A 17,542-nucleotide genomic window follows, 5' to 3' on the forward strand; every position below is an offset into this window, starting at 1 on the left:
TAGGACTCAATTCAGAAGTCCCTTTGCTCCTACTGTGCCCCGTAAACATCTTTATGGGAGCAGCTTTTAGACTGGAATTACAATTATCGAGTTACACTTCATTCTGCCTCTCAGATTACGGATCCACACTGGCAAGACAAAGCCCAAGATTTCTTCATATTGGTATTTCTAACACGTAACAGAAAGGTCATAAATGTTTCATTAAATGGCAAAATGACTACATTTTTCTTTAGAAAGGAGCTGCCAGTTTTTCTTTAAAATGGCAACAGGTGGCAATTTGGATTTTTGTCTCTGTTTTCTGTAGGATGTCATCATCATGGCACCTGCATCACTGATTCTTTTGGGGGCCACAGTGATACTGCAAGTAGACTTACTTCCTGATAAAAAATGTAAGCACCGTCTATTAAATTCAATAATATTTCTTTTTCTGAGAAAAAGTACATTACAAAAGGGATAGCATTATTTTCTCCTAAATAATAATTAATTAGGAAATTATGATTTTTTAAAAAGGGATGGAACATTTATTCTTATCAGAATACAAACTCTTTAAACATGCTCTATTTTAAGAAAGCAACGTCGGCTGAAATGCACATTTTACGCTGCAGTTTACCCACACTTCACATTCCAAGGGTGGGTAAACGGGCACTCAGAATAAAGCTGCAGCTGATGGCCGTATTTGAAACGTCTTCCCAGGCAAGGGAACGGTTCCAAGTCCTCACAACCAAAGAATAAGAAGCTTCCAGTAGGTTTGCTTCAGAAACTTGTTCATCAATGGGTTTAAGAAAAGAAGAACTGCCACGTGGTTCCCCCATCAGCACTAAGAGACCTTGCTATGGCCATGACAATGTTCTGTATCTGCACTGTCCAGTGGTAAGTGACTATCGAGCACCTGAAATATGGCTCATGCAATGAAGACAATGAACATTTGATTTTATTTAAATAAAATAGCCACATGTGGCCAGTGGCTACCGTAATGGGCAGTGCAGTACAGACAGAGCCTCAGAATACTGTATGTGGCAGGTGTGGAAGCAGAGTCAGGGAAGGCTACTGAATATTAAAGGTCAGTGGAAACATCCTCACATGTAGTAAAGGAGGTTTCATAATTGTACAATATTGTAATTTTAGCAAAAATTATAAAGTTGTATAAACATACGCCCAAGAAAAAAGATAATGAATGTATCACATGTTAATGTCACTCTCGGTGATAGAAGCACGGGTAAATTTTTCTTTTCTTTTTTGAGCATTTGTGCTTTCCAAGGTTTCTAAAAAGAACAGGCATTGACTTCGTGATTTAAATGAAACCTTTTATTTTGTGAAAGCTTTTATTTTCAAGGCAACATTAGAGAGCAGTTCATTAACGGGGGGAATAGAACACTTTTCTTTCTATAAATGCCTATTTGAGTAATTTTGCTCACAAGTTTTTTTGACCTTGAATCATAATAAGAAATAAATCCTTTTAACATCATGAACCAGTACACATGCAAATATGTGAGTACATTTATAATAGAAACAAGAGGTTCATGAAACAGTACTTCTTATATATTTGATGCACCTGGTATTTTCTATTCTATTTTCTTCCATGTCATTAAACACATTGCTACCCACAAACTAATACATTACTACAGTCCATTAATGGATAATGACCCTTTGAAAATTATGCTTGTACTGAGTAATGATATAGTAAAATATTCAGATTTCAATAAAATACCTGTAGATGTTATAGGTAAATACCTGGGCAAAGTAAAAAGAAAATGAGCTAAAGACATTTCTAAGGAAACTTTTCCCAAGATTATTTCAGTGTTATACATTCTGATAGCCATAATACTATACTACACAAAAAAATACTTAACAACTTTAAAATGCTATGTAAAATTAAAAATTCTGTGGCTTTTTTCTTTTGATCTACAGTTTTACTTCTCCCACCTGTCAATTTCACCATTAAAGCTATCAATTTAGCTCAAGTTCTTTTACGCTGGGAACCAAATACTGATCAAGAACAAAGAAATGTCCAGCTAGGGTATCACGTGAAAATAAATGCTCCACAAGAAGAAGATGTAAGTGTTTATTCTGATAGCAATCCTCATTTAAATTTTAACTTTGACTGCATTTTCCTTATCAAAGAAATTTTAACTGAAAAAAAAGAAAACCACTAAAGGGCTTTTTGTTATATTCCCAGTAGAGCAATGTCTCTATTGAAATGACTGAAAACCAGTGCCACGCCTGCATTAAACAGCAGCTCGGAACATTTTAACTTTGGGACAATTCTTCCACTTAAAAATCAAGTTTAGTAACTTCTGAGGTACAATGGTTCAGATATTGGTTTTATATAATTTCCTCTAAAATAGCCAAAAGAACAGAAGAGAAAAGCCGTATAAAAGAGGAGGAGGGCAGGGTACCTAATCGAAGAGGCCAAGTTCGAATCCCAGTTCGGCCATTTCCTGCCTTTAGAATCGTGGACTAGTCACTTAACCTCTCAGAGCCCCAACTTCACTGCAGGCATATATTAAAGCACCAGGTACCTAGTAGATGCTCAATAAAATCAAACAAATTAAATTCCAGTCAATATGGAATTCTAGAGAATTTTCCGTCAAAAGTTACCTCTGGGGAGGAGACTGGAACTAGAGATGGTAGTCAAAGGAAACTGGAGCCTTCACTGTAACATTTTGTTTGTTTTTATAAGAAGCATTTATTCAGGTATCCTTGAAGAATTAATTTTTATATTTGTATTATGTATTTTTGAAACATGTACACATCTCGAATTGGGTAATTTATTTATTCATTTTTAAAACCACTTTATTTTGATATAACTGACCTGTAAAAAGCTGCACCTATTTAATGTCTACAACTTGATGAGTTTAGGGATAAAGACATAACCTTGAAACAGTGGGTTTAATTTTTTCTAGCAAAACAATTTCATTGCATTGTGTTTACGTGCCATTTTAAAAGTGGAAGAAAACGCCTAGTTGATTAAAATAGTTCTCTCAAGGCCACTTCCCCTTTGCATATCGTGACTTGTGGGTCTTATTTTTAGTACGAAACCAGGAACACTGAGAGCAGACGCATAACCATCCTTCATAAAGGCTTTTCAGCAAGTGTGCAGACGGTCCCGTGGAGCGACCGCTCCCTCCAGCCAAGCAGCTGGGTTTCCGCGGAACTTAGAGCCCCCCCAGGTAAGGCAGGCCTCTAAGAGCCCAGTTTTATATTTCGGGCTTTGTAAACACAGGAAAGTCAGAAAACAAACACCTCAGTTTTCTCTTCTGTCAGTCACCAGTTCCTGCCCGGTATCCTTCTACCTCATCAACATCCTCACCAAGACCATGATCACTTCTCAGTGTCATAACCCAGCCAACTCTGGCTGGCACGTCCCTGCCAGCATTGCGGCTGTTTCTCCTCCCCAGCTCAAAAGACAGAGGGTCATAAACTAAATCTGGGCCAATCAGGTCTCTCATAATTGGGTTCCAGGACATCTTTCCAACCACCCCCTACGTAATTCCTGCGCTCTTCTCAGATGGATTTACAGCCATGACGCCTACACACTAGCACAGTCCTGCCTCGGTGCCCTCGCTTTCCTGGGCTCACCTGACTGCTTTTCTGAATCCTTCCTATACTTCATAGCCCAAATCAAATCGTACCTGCTCTGTGAAGCCCTTTTTGATGTCCCCAATCACTACCCTTTCTAAAGAAACAATCAGAAGCTGTCATGGCAATATCTTGCTCTTTTTTTTTTTTTTTTAAATCTTTATTGGAGGACAGTTAATTTACACTGTTGTGTTACTTTCCGGTGTACAGCAAAGTGAATCAGTTATACATATACATACATCCACTCTTTCTAAAAAAAAATTTTGACCATCTAGGGTCTCCTGGAACCTCAATTGTGAATTTAACTTGCACCACGAACACCAAGGCAAATAATTCCACACACTTACGGCCGTACCAAGTTTCTCTTCACTGCACCTGGCTTGTTGACAAGGATGCCCCTGAGGATACGCAGTATTTTCTCTACTATAGGTTAGTATCTGTTTTCACTTTCGCGAGTGGGTTGATTTCTCCAGCCTTAAAAACTTATGAGTGTTCCAATTCAGGTATGGCTCTTGGACTGAAGAATGCCAAGAATACAGCAAAGACACCTTGCAGAGAAATATCGCCTGCTGGTTTCCCAGGACTTTTATCAATAGCAAAGGGCGCGACTTGCTTGCAGTGTATGTTAATGGCTCAAGCGAGGAAGCTGTGATCAAGCCTTTCGATGAGCTCTTTGCCCTTCACGCCATTGGTAAGATGGGCTTGACTCAAAGCCAAAATAACCGAATCGCAGAATCTCAGCACTGGGAGGGGTTATAGGATCACCTTGTTTAGCTACTTGTCTGATGCTAAGTGACCATCTGCCCGCTGCTTAAGAACCACAGTGTCAAGGTTTCTCAGCCTCCTCGCTCCTGATATATTTGGCGAAAGAACTCTGGGTGTGGCCTGTCCTGTGCCTTACCAGGTGTTCAGTAGCAGCCCTGGTCTCCACCTACTAGATGCCAGTAGCACCTCCTCCCCCGCAAATTGTGACAATAAAAATGTCCCCTAGGGGATAAAATCTCCCCTCGTTGAGAATCACCGCTCCAGGGAAAGTAAACTCACTGCTGGAAGAACCCCGTATCATCTCTCAGCAGCTCTGGCTGGTTTGGTAACATTTCTGCCCATGGGTCCTGTGATGGGCTGGTGCCACCCCCAAACAGGTCTGATTCTTTTCCCCACAAGATGGTCCCTCAGCTATCCAAAGGCAGCCAGGTTTCCCATCCTGAGATCCCTCTTCCCCGGGCTACCGGCCCCCAATTTCTCATGCACTCTTCTTATGATCCTCTACCCTTCTGGACTTTCTCCTCTGGGTGTTCTTGAGTTAGAGTGTCCCCCTTACCATGTGGTTCTCAGATCTAAGCCTATTATTTAAGCTTTCACGTACGTGCTCAGTTCTCAAAACTGAAGACCTCCTTTATCCTAGATACTTGTATTAAAGCAGCTCATCAGGAGCCTCTCACATAACATTTCTGGTTCTGAACGTTCAAGGTTTCAGTGGTGGCCTCTGCTTAGCAGCGTGGGCTGTGGAGCCAGGCTGCCTGGACTTGGGTCCTGGCTCCTCCACTGACTTGCTGAGTGACCTTAGACAAGCTGGTCATTTCTCTGGGCCTCAGTCTTTTTGTCTGATATATGGGGAGAAATCAATACTTCCTACAAGGTCTCTGTGACAATTAAGTATGCTGATAATTATAAAGTGCTTAGAAGAGTGCCTGGCCTAAGTATCCATTAAATACGCAAAATGGGATTGTTTAAAGGACATGGTTTGGCATGGGACATCTGTATCTGTTTCTATCATCTATATGCGTATCAAACGGAGTATAACTTTGTTTAAAGAATCACAGCACTTGCTAAAGAGATTATATAATTCTCTTCGCTAGAGTATTACTTAGATGACCTAAAAGTATCACTTTCATGAAACAGGTGATAAAAAATGCTGAGGGGGACCTGAGAAACAATGATATTAAGACACCAATGGACACAGCCTGGGACAGACCATGGGCATTTTCTTGTGTGATATTCATTTTATTGAGACCAATTTCTCAGATTACTAAAAGAAATAAATGCTCTTTTGATGAAAAATGTTTTGGCTTAGGGGATGGTAGGCTCTGGAGCCAGTGGGCCCCGTTCTTAGCTCGTCCCTAGGACTCAGTAACTGTGAGATCTAAGTCACATAACTTAAGACAGGGACACTCAGAATTTCTATCCACATCAAGTGGCCATAAAACAATCATGTGAGATCTCAGGGGAAAGAACTGTGGAGTTATATGTAAAGACAAGTTCAGCTCAATCTTTTTCTGTAAGAGAAAACTAAATCCTCACAACAAACCAAAACAAGATACACAAAACAAAATGAAATAAAAACTGAGTCCCAGGAAGAAGAAATAATCGGTCCAGCCACACACCTGCTTCATAGAGCAGGGCTTAGTGGAGGCTCCAGGGCATTTTCTCTCCAGGATCAGGTTTGTCCTCAGATCCGTCCAACTCCAGAAGTAAAAATGGATGGTGGGCTGGGTCTGGGTCTTGCAGTAAGCTGAAGGAAAAGGCATTTAACCATTCGATGCCCTTTGAAGTAGGAATCCCTGAGGTTTACGGGAGAGATCTCTCCTTTAGCACCACAAGACGGGAGTCAGATGTGAGCCGCTGGAGTCCTGTGGCTTGCAGGTTCGTAGATTAAATCCTGGCGTACAGTACTCGAGAAGACACAGCTTAGAGATGCCTTGAGAAATGTGGGTGGATTTGATTTACCAACTGTGATCACCGACCTCTCGGTTCTTTAACCTAGATCGAGTAAATCCTCCAGCAAAAGTCACAGCAGAGATTGAAGGAACCTGTCTCTCTATCCAATGGGAGAAACCAGTTTCTGCTTTTCCGGTCCATTGCTTTGATTACGAAGTGAAAATTTACAACACAAGGAAAGGGTATTTTCAGGTAATGCTTCAGCTCATTCTGATATTCGATGATAGATTTCTTTTAGAGGCATTTAAAAAATTATTGTCAGTGACTGCGCTGGTTACCCCTTGCAACCCCACCTACCTGGGTTTTATGAAAATAAATCAAACCTTACTGGCTTTTTGTCTTGAAAGGATCTATTACTTTTGGTTGAAAATAATGCAACGGATCAGATAAAAGTTCATTAGCACCACTGTTGGTGAAATGGTGCAGCTGCTATGGAAAGCAGTACGGGGATTTCTCAAAAATTAAAAATAGAATTATCATATGACCCAACCTTTCTACTTCTGGGTACATATCCAAACGAATTGAAAGCAGGGTCTCAAAGATCTCTGTCCATCCGTGTTCACAGCAGCATTATTCACAATAGCCAGAAGAAGGAAGCAACCCAAGTGTCCATCGACAGAGGAATGGATAAACAAAATGTGGTCTATCCATACAATGCAATATTGTTACTCTTAGAAAGGAAGACAATCCTGACATGTACTGTATCATGGATGGACCTTGAGAACATTATGCTAAGTGAAATAAGCCAGTCACTAAAAGACAAATATTGTATGACTCCACTTATATGAGGTGCCTAGAGCCGTACAATTCATCAAGACAATGGGGAGACAATGGGGGTGCTTTGCGGGGCTGGGGTGAGGGGGGAACGGGGAGTTTTTGTTTAACGAGTAGTTTCAGTTTCACAAGATGAAAAGACTGCTGGAGATAATGTGAATGTACCCTACTACTGAACTGTGCCACTTAAAAATGGTTAAGATAGTAACTTTTGTGTTGTGTGCATTTTGCCACAACTTAAAAAAAAAACTGCCTCCTTAGCCCTAATGGACAAAAAGTTCAAGGGGAAAGGAACTGAATGAAAGTCAACATTTACTGAGCATCAACTATGCATTATGCTTTATTATCCTCACAGTTACTCTATTATGTAATGATCATTCTCATTTTACAGGAAAGTGAGGCACAGAGAGATTAAGTAAGTTGCCCAAAGTCACAAAGCAAGAATAGAATAGAAGTCAGGATTCAAACTTCTGCCTTACAAATTCAATTCAATTCAATTCAATTCGGGTTAATAAATATTTACGAGCTGGCTTCTCTGTGGGATATACAGAGATAAATAGGTACTGTTTCTGCTATCAAGGGGCCTGGTCTACTGGATGCACTCCCTCAGCCTCAGAGCTGCCTGACCATCGTAAATGTCAACGTGGATACAAAGGAGGGAATGGACAAAGCAAGCTGCCAGGGCCTCCACCCAGGGGAGGGGAATTGAACAGAATCTTCAAGGATGAATAGAAACTTGCTTCTTAGTGGGAGAAGCAGAGAAGGACTTTTAGCCAGCACTTCCCCATGTACTTAAGCACACATGGTGAAAGACTGGCTTTCTTTCTAAAATTTCTAATCCACCCTACATTTGTACTTCTGTAAAATACAATAAAAATGATTTGCTAGAAAAAGCACATATAGCCAAAGACAAGCCCAGTGATCCTGGTCTTGAACGCCATGGCAATGCCAGGTTGCTATGAAAGCTCCCAAATTGTTGTTTCCCTTTCTATATTTATCTCCTCAAGCATCAGCAATAAACAGCTCCTGACTCACACCAGTCCTCCAACCACACTTGGAGTGGCAGGGGTTCTAGGCAGAAGGAGCCACTCCACAGCATGAGTGAGTATGGTTCCTTCAGCCAAGTGGCAGTAATTTAGTCAGCCTGGACATAAGGCCAACGTTGGAATCATAACTCTAGCTCTTACACTGGGACTTCTCCCAGAATGACTCTTAAGATTTTGTTTAAAAAAAGAAATGGTTTTTCTTTTTAAAACCATGGTCATAGGCAATGGAAACCACTAAAGTGTTTAGCTTGATTGAAAAATGTGAACACATCTGCAGAATCACAGAATTATTTTGGAAGCAGCATGAAAGCTGGGTATGGACGGAGAGGGGACATGTGGACATAGAATACCGGTTTCATGGCTACTGCAACAGTCCAAGCAAAAAATGATGAAACCTAAAATGGCAGTGGTTTTGGAGCAGGGACAGAGAAGGGAGAAACACATTCAGGAGTAGGTAAGATACAGGCGGCCAGGGACACATCTCGGGTTTGGGCTATTAGCTGCATGGTGGGGACACTGACCAGTAGAGAGAACATACACGAAAGGTTTGATTGTGAGAAAACAGCCTCATTTCAACACTAGACAATGTTAGCCTGTGTTGCCTACGGCAAATTGGCATTCACTGAGTGCTTATTATTAGGTTGAACTGCCCAAAATGGCTGTTTTTGCAGGTCAAAAATGGGTTGGTGAATATTATCACTTTTCATATGATTCAACCCAATATATCTTTAAACTTGGGCTTTACAAAGTTAATTCCATTTAATTCAATAATCCATTAGGTGGTATGGTTCCTATTTTACAGATGAGAAAACTGAGGCTCAGAGAGGTCAAGGAAATTGCCCTGCAGTTAGTTGGAGGTAGACCTGGGATTCAAACCCTCTTCTTCCTAGATTCAAGGTCCTTTTGCTCTTTCTGCTTCCTTATGCCCCCTCCATCCCTTGCTCCTTGCCCCCTGGCTTGGGGTGAGACACTGTATCAGGGATCAGCGCACTTTCATTGTAAAAGGTCAGATAGTAGGTATTTCAGGCTTTGCAGATCATACCGTTTTTGTCACAATTACTCAGCTCTGCCATCAATACAAGCGAATAGGCGTAACTGCGTTCCAGTAACTGTGCTTGTGGACACTGAAATTTCAATTTCATGTACTTTTCATGAGTCACAAAATATTATTTCTATATTTTTCAAACACTGAAAAATATATAAGTCATTCTTAGCTTGCAGTCCCTACAAAAACAGGTAGCAGGCCAGACTGGCCATAGACTGTAGTTTGCTGGATCCTGTTGAATATGACGGAAGCCATGTGATATTGTTAGGTGATTAGAGAATATCCAGGGACAAGATGAGGGAGGTTATGCATTCTGCTATGTGCCACTCCAGTCTTTCAGTCTGGAAATATCAGTTGGACCCGGATGGCTCATCTAGATCTTACAACTGCCTGTTTTATTTATTTTGGTTACTACATAGCTTTCCCCCCAAGGGTGACTGCCAACACCTCCATAGTGAAGTGGTCTAGAATAAACTAATCGATGCGAGTCTTACTGATTTTAAATGGGTCACTGAATACTGAGTCACATTACTTACATACGACCTCCCATCCTGATGATCGCCGTAATTTAAATTGCGTGTCCAGGGATTCTTACAATGATATTTTTTTCCCATGTAGACAGAAAAAATGACGACCAATACATTCATCTCCGTAATCGATGGTATTTCTGAGTATTCCATTCAAGTGAGAGCAGCAGTGAGCTCTGTGTGCAGAGCGGTGGGACCCCCCAGTGACTGGAGCGAGCCTATTTATGTGGGTGAGTATCTCCTGTTTATTTTAAAGCAAGTGACCTTACTTGTAGTTATAACAGATCCTCCTGGAAAGTGTACACCTTCACTTGTGAGTCCTGAAATGCTTTCACGTCCCTACTAAGCCTCATCCTCTGTCAGTCTGCTGCCTTTTTGACCAGAGGTGGATTTACCATGAGGCCAATGAAGCTGCAGTGTTCCAGCTTCTCACTAGCAAGAGCCCTTCCAAAGTCTAGTACTTTTTTTTTTTTTTCCAGATTATCTGGTCCTACTTCTATTCAGTTTTACCAAATTAATTTTTTTTGTTTTGAAATAACTGTAGATTCATATGCAGTCATAAGGAATAATGTCAGGAGAGCTCACGTAGCCTTTACTCAGTGTCTCTCAAGACTAACTTCTTGCAAAACTGTAATATAATATGGCAACCAAAAAAGTGGCATTGCTACAACCCACTGATCTTATTCAGATTTCATCGATTTCATATCTACTCATTTGTGTGTGTATTAGTTCTATGCAATTTTATCCCATGTGCAGGTTTGTGTATATGTCACCACAAGGGTCCTTCCTTTTGCCCTTTTTTAAGCACTTTCATTCCTCTCTCCTCTCCTCCATTCCTAACCCCTGTCGACTACTAATCTGGTCTCCATTTCTATAATTTTCCTATACCTAATTCTGAATTCATACTTTTGTTTCATTTCATAAAGAAGATTCCAAAACTGAATAAGCTCAGGGCCCACAAAATCTGGATCCAGCCCTGGGCCCTCAGCGTAACAGACCTAGAGGATCCCAAGGACTGGCATCACCTGGGCTCCTGCATGGGTTCTGCAGCTGTTTTTGTTTATGATTAAACTGACTAGCTTACTTGGCAAATAATATGATCATTGTATCTGTCTGTGGGACTGGAGAAGGGTGATGATGGTGGCTCTAAATGAAAGGGCAAATTTCCATTCTCCTTTTATGTCAGAGGGCAATTCCATAACTTGGAGAGGTGGCCTTGCACTGTGATGCTAGAACATGCACACCCTGTGTTTGATACTATCTGCGTATCTTGGCCAGTTAAAAAACAACTAGTGTAGCTCATGTATGTGCCACAGACATGCAGCCTGGGGATGCAGACGTATGTGGCTAAGTGCTGCATAAGAGCTACAAGGACACGAAGAGGAGGGAAGAATTCTGGAGTCTTCCATAGAAAGCTCAGGTTTAATGCCAGCCTTAGCACGTACTGACTACATACCCTTGAACAAACCACTTCTCTGCCCATCCGTGGATTCCCAGGACTAAGGAGGTAATTAATATCCACCTCTCCTGTCTCACAGGTTATTGTGAAATACAAACAACAACAGCAGATAACATTTATTGCTGACTATCCTCCAAGCCCTGTGCTAAGTGCTTCACATGCACTAGCTTCACTAATCCTATCCACCAAACTGTTCTGCAGATGAGAAAACAGGTTTCGAAAGTTTAGACAGTTTGCTTAACTCTGCATGGCCAGTAAGTGGCAGAGAAGGAATTCAAACCCAAGTTGACTGACGCCAGCACCAGAGACCTTAGCTCTATGGCATGGGGGCTGGGACGCTGCAAGGTGCAAAGAGCTGAACAAATTAAAGACGCATTTAAGGGATCCTGGTAGCTAACTTTGTGATTATGGCTGGTCAAGCACGTGAATATCACTGTCCCTCAACGTACGAGGTAGTTAACGCTCCACTGAAGGGTGTACCTAAGGAGAGATTTCTTTCGGCACATGCTAGGATTTTCTATCATTTCATTCATTCCCTTAGGCTAATGGGTATCTCTGCAGGGCACTCCTGGGCAGTGACCCACGGGCCCATGTGGATGTAAGTCAGACCAGACGCATAGCAGGGAGATTTCCAAGGGAGACTGGGAAAGACAAGGAAAGACCCGAGAAATGGAGCTGGGTTCTGAGTCTGCAAGGGAACTGGTCTTACTGAGTCGCTGAGCTTCCAAAGGGGAAAGGAGCCTCTAGAGCTGTGTGACACGACCAGCACAGCCTTATGGCACGGCCACCACATCACCGCACTGGGACTCAGAGGACCAGCATGAGGCTTGCTGGGAAGGAAGCAGAAAGGACAAAAGGAACTGAGAACCGGCCAATTGCACCTACTTCAGGTTGCTGCCAAAGCCAGTCTTTCCCCCTCCCCCCTGCCTCCTCCCCAGGTCCAGGCCCCAACCTGACCAAACAGACCCACCGCATGCAGGCACCCCTTCCACACCGCTTTATCTGCACAGACAAAATCCACTCTACTCCCCAAGAGGGGGACCAGCAGAAGAAACGTGAATCCGTCTCAGGGAATTTTCAACAAGGCTATGAATTTCTTCAAACGCCTGTGACAGAAGCTTAATTTTCATGACCCGCATTTGGTGGATTTTTTTTTAATGCTTTGTTATTTCCCAAAGGCCGAAAACTCATTGGCCCCCAATTATTGACATTTCTGAGTGTCTTCCCAACATCACTGCGCATATAGTTTCAGAGTTTTTTTTTTTTTTTTTTTTAAATTCTGTGTGAGGACCTCAAACTAACTTGGAGACAGACCAAGGCGGGAATCTTGGCTACGGAGCCAGTTCTGATTTTTTAGTGTTTGGGTTTTGAGTTCTCATCAGTGTTGTCTGTTGAGAGTTTAGAACTTAGAGAGCAGAAGAAAGCGAGAGACAAATCGGGAGATCTAGGTTTTGGTCGTGGCTCTACCAGTGCCTAACTCTTTGACTGAAGTTAGAGATGCGGAGATAATATTTCATGAGCCCAGTTATCGGAGACTGCTTCCACAGCTGTGTTGAGAGGGAATCTCAAGTTACATTTAGGTCATCCGAAGGCGCGGTCATCTGTTGTCACCCCGGCAGGGGACAGAGTGGTGACCAGCGTGGCAGGGTTTGGCTGCCCCCGACCTAGTCAGTCACCTCTAACCCCTCTGGGTCTCAGTTTCCTCACCTGTAACACGTGAGTCTCCTCACTTGTAAGTTCTTCCCTACTCTGCCTTTCATGTTCTCTTACCCCCATCAACTGCCAACAAAAGTGCTGAGAGAGAGATTGTGACCTGTGCTGAGAGTTTAAGCTTGTTTTTAATTTATTTTTCACTCTCCACTTTAGAGCTGGCGCCCCATGATTATTTTCTAAATAACAGCTTCCTAGCTTGGAACCGGGCTCATTATCATTTGCTCTCAGGTGTGCCTCACTGCCATCACCCACGGCAAATCCCATTTCATTTGCTGCCAGCCTGGTCATGAAGATAAGCTGATTAATATTACCACGCGCCTTATAAATCCATCCTTTCTGGAACTGACTTCCCTGCTCACTTTAGGATCATTAGTGAATTTAATCAATGCAGGCTCTCTACTGTCATCAGGATGATTAATAAACATCACAGGAAGCTCGGGCTCCTCTGGGACATTCCACATGGCTCTTCCTTACCCCGCGAGGATGCAGCGAGAATAATGATCTGCTTGCAGCCTACCAGGCAGGGTTCCCGCTCCATTCATTTCCTCTAGACATCCTTCCTCCACTCCTACCTTGTCTTCAAAATGGCACCCTGGAGCCCTCCCCTTCCACTTTCACACCAAGGCCCGACTCACATATCACCTCTTTGTTAGACATTATTAAGTCCACCTCCTTTATCTGAGGGAAACGGAGGCCCAGAGAGATTAAATAATTCAGTAGTTATCAAACAGCCAAGAAGTGGCTGTTAATGGATAATATTCTCAAATAGGTGACACAGGAGTCAATTAGCGAACTGGAATAGATTCAATTTACTAATTAACCCATCATCACCCAGGGTTATTGAATCAAGAGAGAGACACCAGATGAGCAAGTTTTGACTGATGAGAAAGGACTGCTGTCCTGCTCCAGCTGGCAAGGTCCCTGGACAGTCAAGAGGCGCAGGGGCAGCCATCAGGGGTCCAGCCAGCCACAGCGCGCTCCTCACCTGCCCTGAAACTCTGCCCTCCTGTGCTGGGATTTCCAGAACATGGAATACTTTTTTTTCTCAGATGCAAGGAGCAGTTTCATCTTATCAGCCCTCGTTATCAGCTGCCCTTCCTCAGCTGGCTTCTCTGCCTTATCTGAAGGGCTAACTTTCTACACTTCTTCCTCCTTTTGCAACTTTCTTAACTTCCGGATGCTTCTGCTCCCTCGTTATCTGGGCCATCTCCTGTTTACCAAAACCTGGTGTCTCCTGAGTGGTTTCTGGTCTGAGTGAAGATATTCCTTTTCTCAAGTTCATCAACTTCTCTTCTCTCTCCCCTCCTGGAAGCTCAAATATCATGCAGGAAACAAGCAATAATGAAAACAAAGTTTCCTACAATAATGCCCTTCCCCGTGGAAAAGAGTATTACACATCCATCCACCCAGCCGTGTTGCTGGTGTATCAGTGGTGACGGGTCTTCCTCCCCCCACCCCCGCCAGCGCACAGGCCCTGCCCCTCAAACAAAATCGGGTTTTGCCCTGACATCACTGAAGGCCGTATCTGAAGGCCAGGATCTATTCGATGATGGTACCAGGTACCAATTAAAATGTATTTACAAAAAAAAAAAATATTGCTTTAGGCTTGAGATGTATAGCACTTACACCCCAGGGAGTAGGGGAAAGTTCACCGCACTTCTCAGATGCCTCAGCTGTGCGGTCAAGGTCGACACGGGCTGGCGGCTTCCTTTCGGGGCATCTTCCTCGAGACCTGTTACTCACAGGAAATCCTGGCCGTGGCTTTCTGTCACAGTTTGTTTGCCTGTGTGTGTCTTTAGGGTGAGGGGACACACACAGGCATCACACATTCTAGAATCCGTAAGGACTTCATGAAAAGAGTTGGAAGCAGAAAATCAGGGAGGGAAGTTAGAACTGGGGCTGGGATGGAAGCAAGGGTCCCACAGGGAGACTCTGCTGCCTTTGTCCTCGGACTTGACATTCATGGGCTGTGAATGAGTGTGGAAACCCGGCACACCGGCCCCAGGGCACGTGGAATCAAAACCTGGAGGGTTTGAAGGTTTGGTGCCACCTTCAAGATCCTCCAGCCCACCTCCTACATTTTACACTTTGCCGGCTCCACCCTCAGACTCCGCGCCTGTGCTCTTTTTCTTTTCCTTTTGCCACCATCTTTCTTTCTACATCCTCACACTGTTGTGAAAAAGGGAGAAAACCAAGAAGGAGAAAGGTGAAGGGGAGACACTGAAGAGAGCTCAGATCCACTATCCCTGGGTCTTCCAAATGAATTTTGCAAATTCAATAGCTTCTGTGAAGAAATGGCGGGCTTCCGGCTCATTAGCGACAAAAACTGATTGAGGAATAAAACGTTGACCCAGTCACTACCTGGAAAAACCCACTTGGCTTCCCTGAGGGGGATATAACTTGTGACGATGATGGGTTTTCTTTGTAAATGGGGGGGTTTCGGGTTGGTAAATGTGGTGGCCGCTTTGATCCGCTGTTTCCTTTTCCCCAGGCTCCTGTGGTTTCCAGGCTGGTAGCCGTGGCCTGAGGGCGGGCCAGCAGGGAGCCTTCAACTTCTGTCCCCGAATGTGAGGAGCAGGGAGCTCCCCTGTGCTTTCAGGCCCGGCCGCCTGGAGGTGTGGTGTCCACACCAGACTGCCACGCGTGACCTGTGCCTCGAGATGGGCCCGCCAGATGACGGGAGGAAGGTGGGACTCCCATCTTGGGGCAGGCACTGTGCTTGGCGTGTTCACCTATGTTATCTTATGTATCTTCACAAACACAGGATTTTCCTAATTTACAGATGAGCAAAGAGACGCAGAAGGGTTAAGGAACTACCCCAAGTGACAGAGCTAGGAAGTGATGGATCTGGACCTAGAACACAGCCACAGGACTGGGTCCATGCCATGCTCTTTCTGTGATGCTTCATCACCCCGTGGGTGACAGTGCCAGCCAGGGAGACAGAGGCAGGAGGACTGGCTGTGGAGACTGGCGGCAGTGAAAGGGTCGCCCTGCAGCTCATGAGCTGGTCAGCCTCCGTGGAGCCCAAGCAGTGGGGACATTTTCATTGACCTCTTCAGGCTACTCTAGTCTAAATATCCCCTTACGAGTTGTCCATGGCGTTCATTTTAATATAAACCTCCTTGAGGGTGCGGACCATCGTGCTTTATGCCCTCTCCTACCCTCTAGTATCTTGAATATCTGGTGTTTTCTTTCCCTCCAGGCCTGAGCTTATGACTCTGCCTTCTGAGGATTCTGAAAGGGCTCCAGCCTTAGTCTGGCTTTCATGATTTAGGGAAATTATCTTGATGCCTTACTGCTGACACGATGTGTTTAATCATAATCACAGTTATAATAACATTCATTGAACACCTACTATGAACTAGCACCGGGCCAATCACTCTGCAGGAATAACTCAGCCAGTTCTTATCCCCGTTGAGCAAACCAGGTGATGGAAGCTCCTGAGGGCTCCCTGCTCAGGGTCACCTCTGCTGTAAGCGGCCGAACCAGGATGAAAGCGCTTCACCCCTGTTTCTTACTTCTACGTGAAGACTGCAGCCTCTGCAGCCAGCTTTCAGTTGCTTTAGCAGGTTGGTAGAACAGGGCCAGCAAACCCCTTACAGGGAAGAAAGTTCTGGGTTGCCTAGGGCCCCAGAAAGCACACACCTCTCCGTGCTGTGTGCAAAAGTCTGCAAAGAAGAAGATGGCGAAGAGGGGTTCTCTATTTAGTTTCATCAGGTCGTGTCCTACTGGGGACAAATGCAGACCAACAGTACGGCAGCGATACCTCTAGGGAATCCTGAGTGCGCAAAGGTACACCTACACACCCGCCCCCCCATCCCAAGCATCTCCATGTCCTTTCCATATTTTGGGTCATTGAGTCCAATTTCCCCAGACGAACACAGAACACGTTTTGTGCATTTTGCTCTGGACCCTGGACTACCTACGTTCTGTCCACTGAGGCTGCATTTGCCGACCCCTCTCTTTCACTCTCCCAAAATCAGGTAAAGGGATTTTTTTTCCCTAAAAAAACCCTCCCACAATCCACTTGACAGCTGCCTTAGAAAGCTCGCCCACCCAAAGGGCTTGCTTATGATTTTTGCTGGCACTGTGAGCCTGTGACCGGCTTGGCGGGTCCCTTCGCAGACGATGCCACAGCCTCCCGCTCTAATGAGAGACAAGTGCAGGAGGCTTTGTAGACTAATGCACCTGCATCCTCTGTTATCCAGGCCTGTCAGTGCCCTCAGAACTCCTCCCAGCGCCTGCTGGTTTAACAGAGTAGGGCTCCTTCACTGGAAGAGCCCCATCAATTTACTAATGAGCTCTTTTCCTGCAGAACCTGTTGTTGAGTCTGAAACTAGATTCAAACGCAACATGGAATCCCTAAAAGTCATACTTGTATGAACAGCTTAAGGGTGGAACAAGCCTCCAAACCAAATCGACCTTCTAAGTGTTATTAGTCTGAACTACAAAGATCATACAATTCTAGAACAAGTGGGGCTGCAGCACCAGGAGGAAAATGACTTGACAAAGCTCTGAGGGCAGAGCTGGGACGAGGTCCAGGGCCTGATTCTCTTTAAACACCAAGCTATTCGTCCCTCTCCGTCCCTTTCCCACCATACACTCCCGGGATATACAGCATGAGAATTTTCATTAGTTGGCTAATTGTCAAGGTTAAATGGTCGAGACGTCAGAAACTGAG

At 44.0% G+C, this 17,542-nt stretch overlaps 1 protein-coding gene across 1 annotated transcript in view; it reads left to right on the top strand.

The window, feature by feature from the left end:
- IL5RA (interleukin 5 receptor subunit alpha) overlaps positions 1-17,542 on the top strand; it is a 50,977-nt gene that overhangs the window by 22,573 nt on the left and 10,862 nt on the right. Inside the window, exons 3-9 of the mRNA XM_065885171.1 lie at positions 305-389; positions 1,909-2,054; positions 3,032-3,170; positions 3,855-4,008; positions 4,083-4,270; positions 6,344-6,489; positions 9,781-9,919. Of these exons, the coding sequence (XP_065741243.1) occupies positions 305-389; positions 1,909-2,054; positions 3,032-3,170; positions 3,855-4,008; positions 4,083-4,270; positions 6,344-6,489; positions 9,781-9,919 (997 nt within the window). The remainder of the gene's footprint in view (positions 1-304; positions 390-1,908; positions 2,055-3,031; positions 3,171-3,854; positions 4,009-4,082; positions 4,271-6,343; positions 6,490-9,780; positions 9,920-17,542) is intronic.

This window comes from Phocoena phocoena, chromosome 10 (genome assembly GCF_963924675.1).
Source record: "Phocoena phocoena chromosome 10, mPhoPho1.1, whole genome shotgun sequence".
In the NCBI taxonomy this organism is placed as follows: Eukaryota; Metazoa; Chordata; class Mammalia; order Artiodactyla; family Phocoenidae; genus Phocoena; species Phocoena phocoena.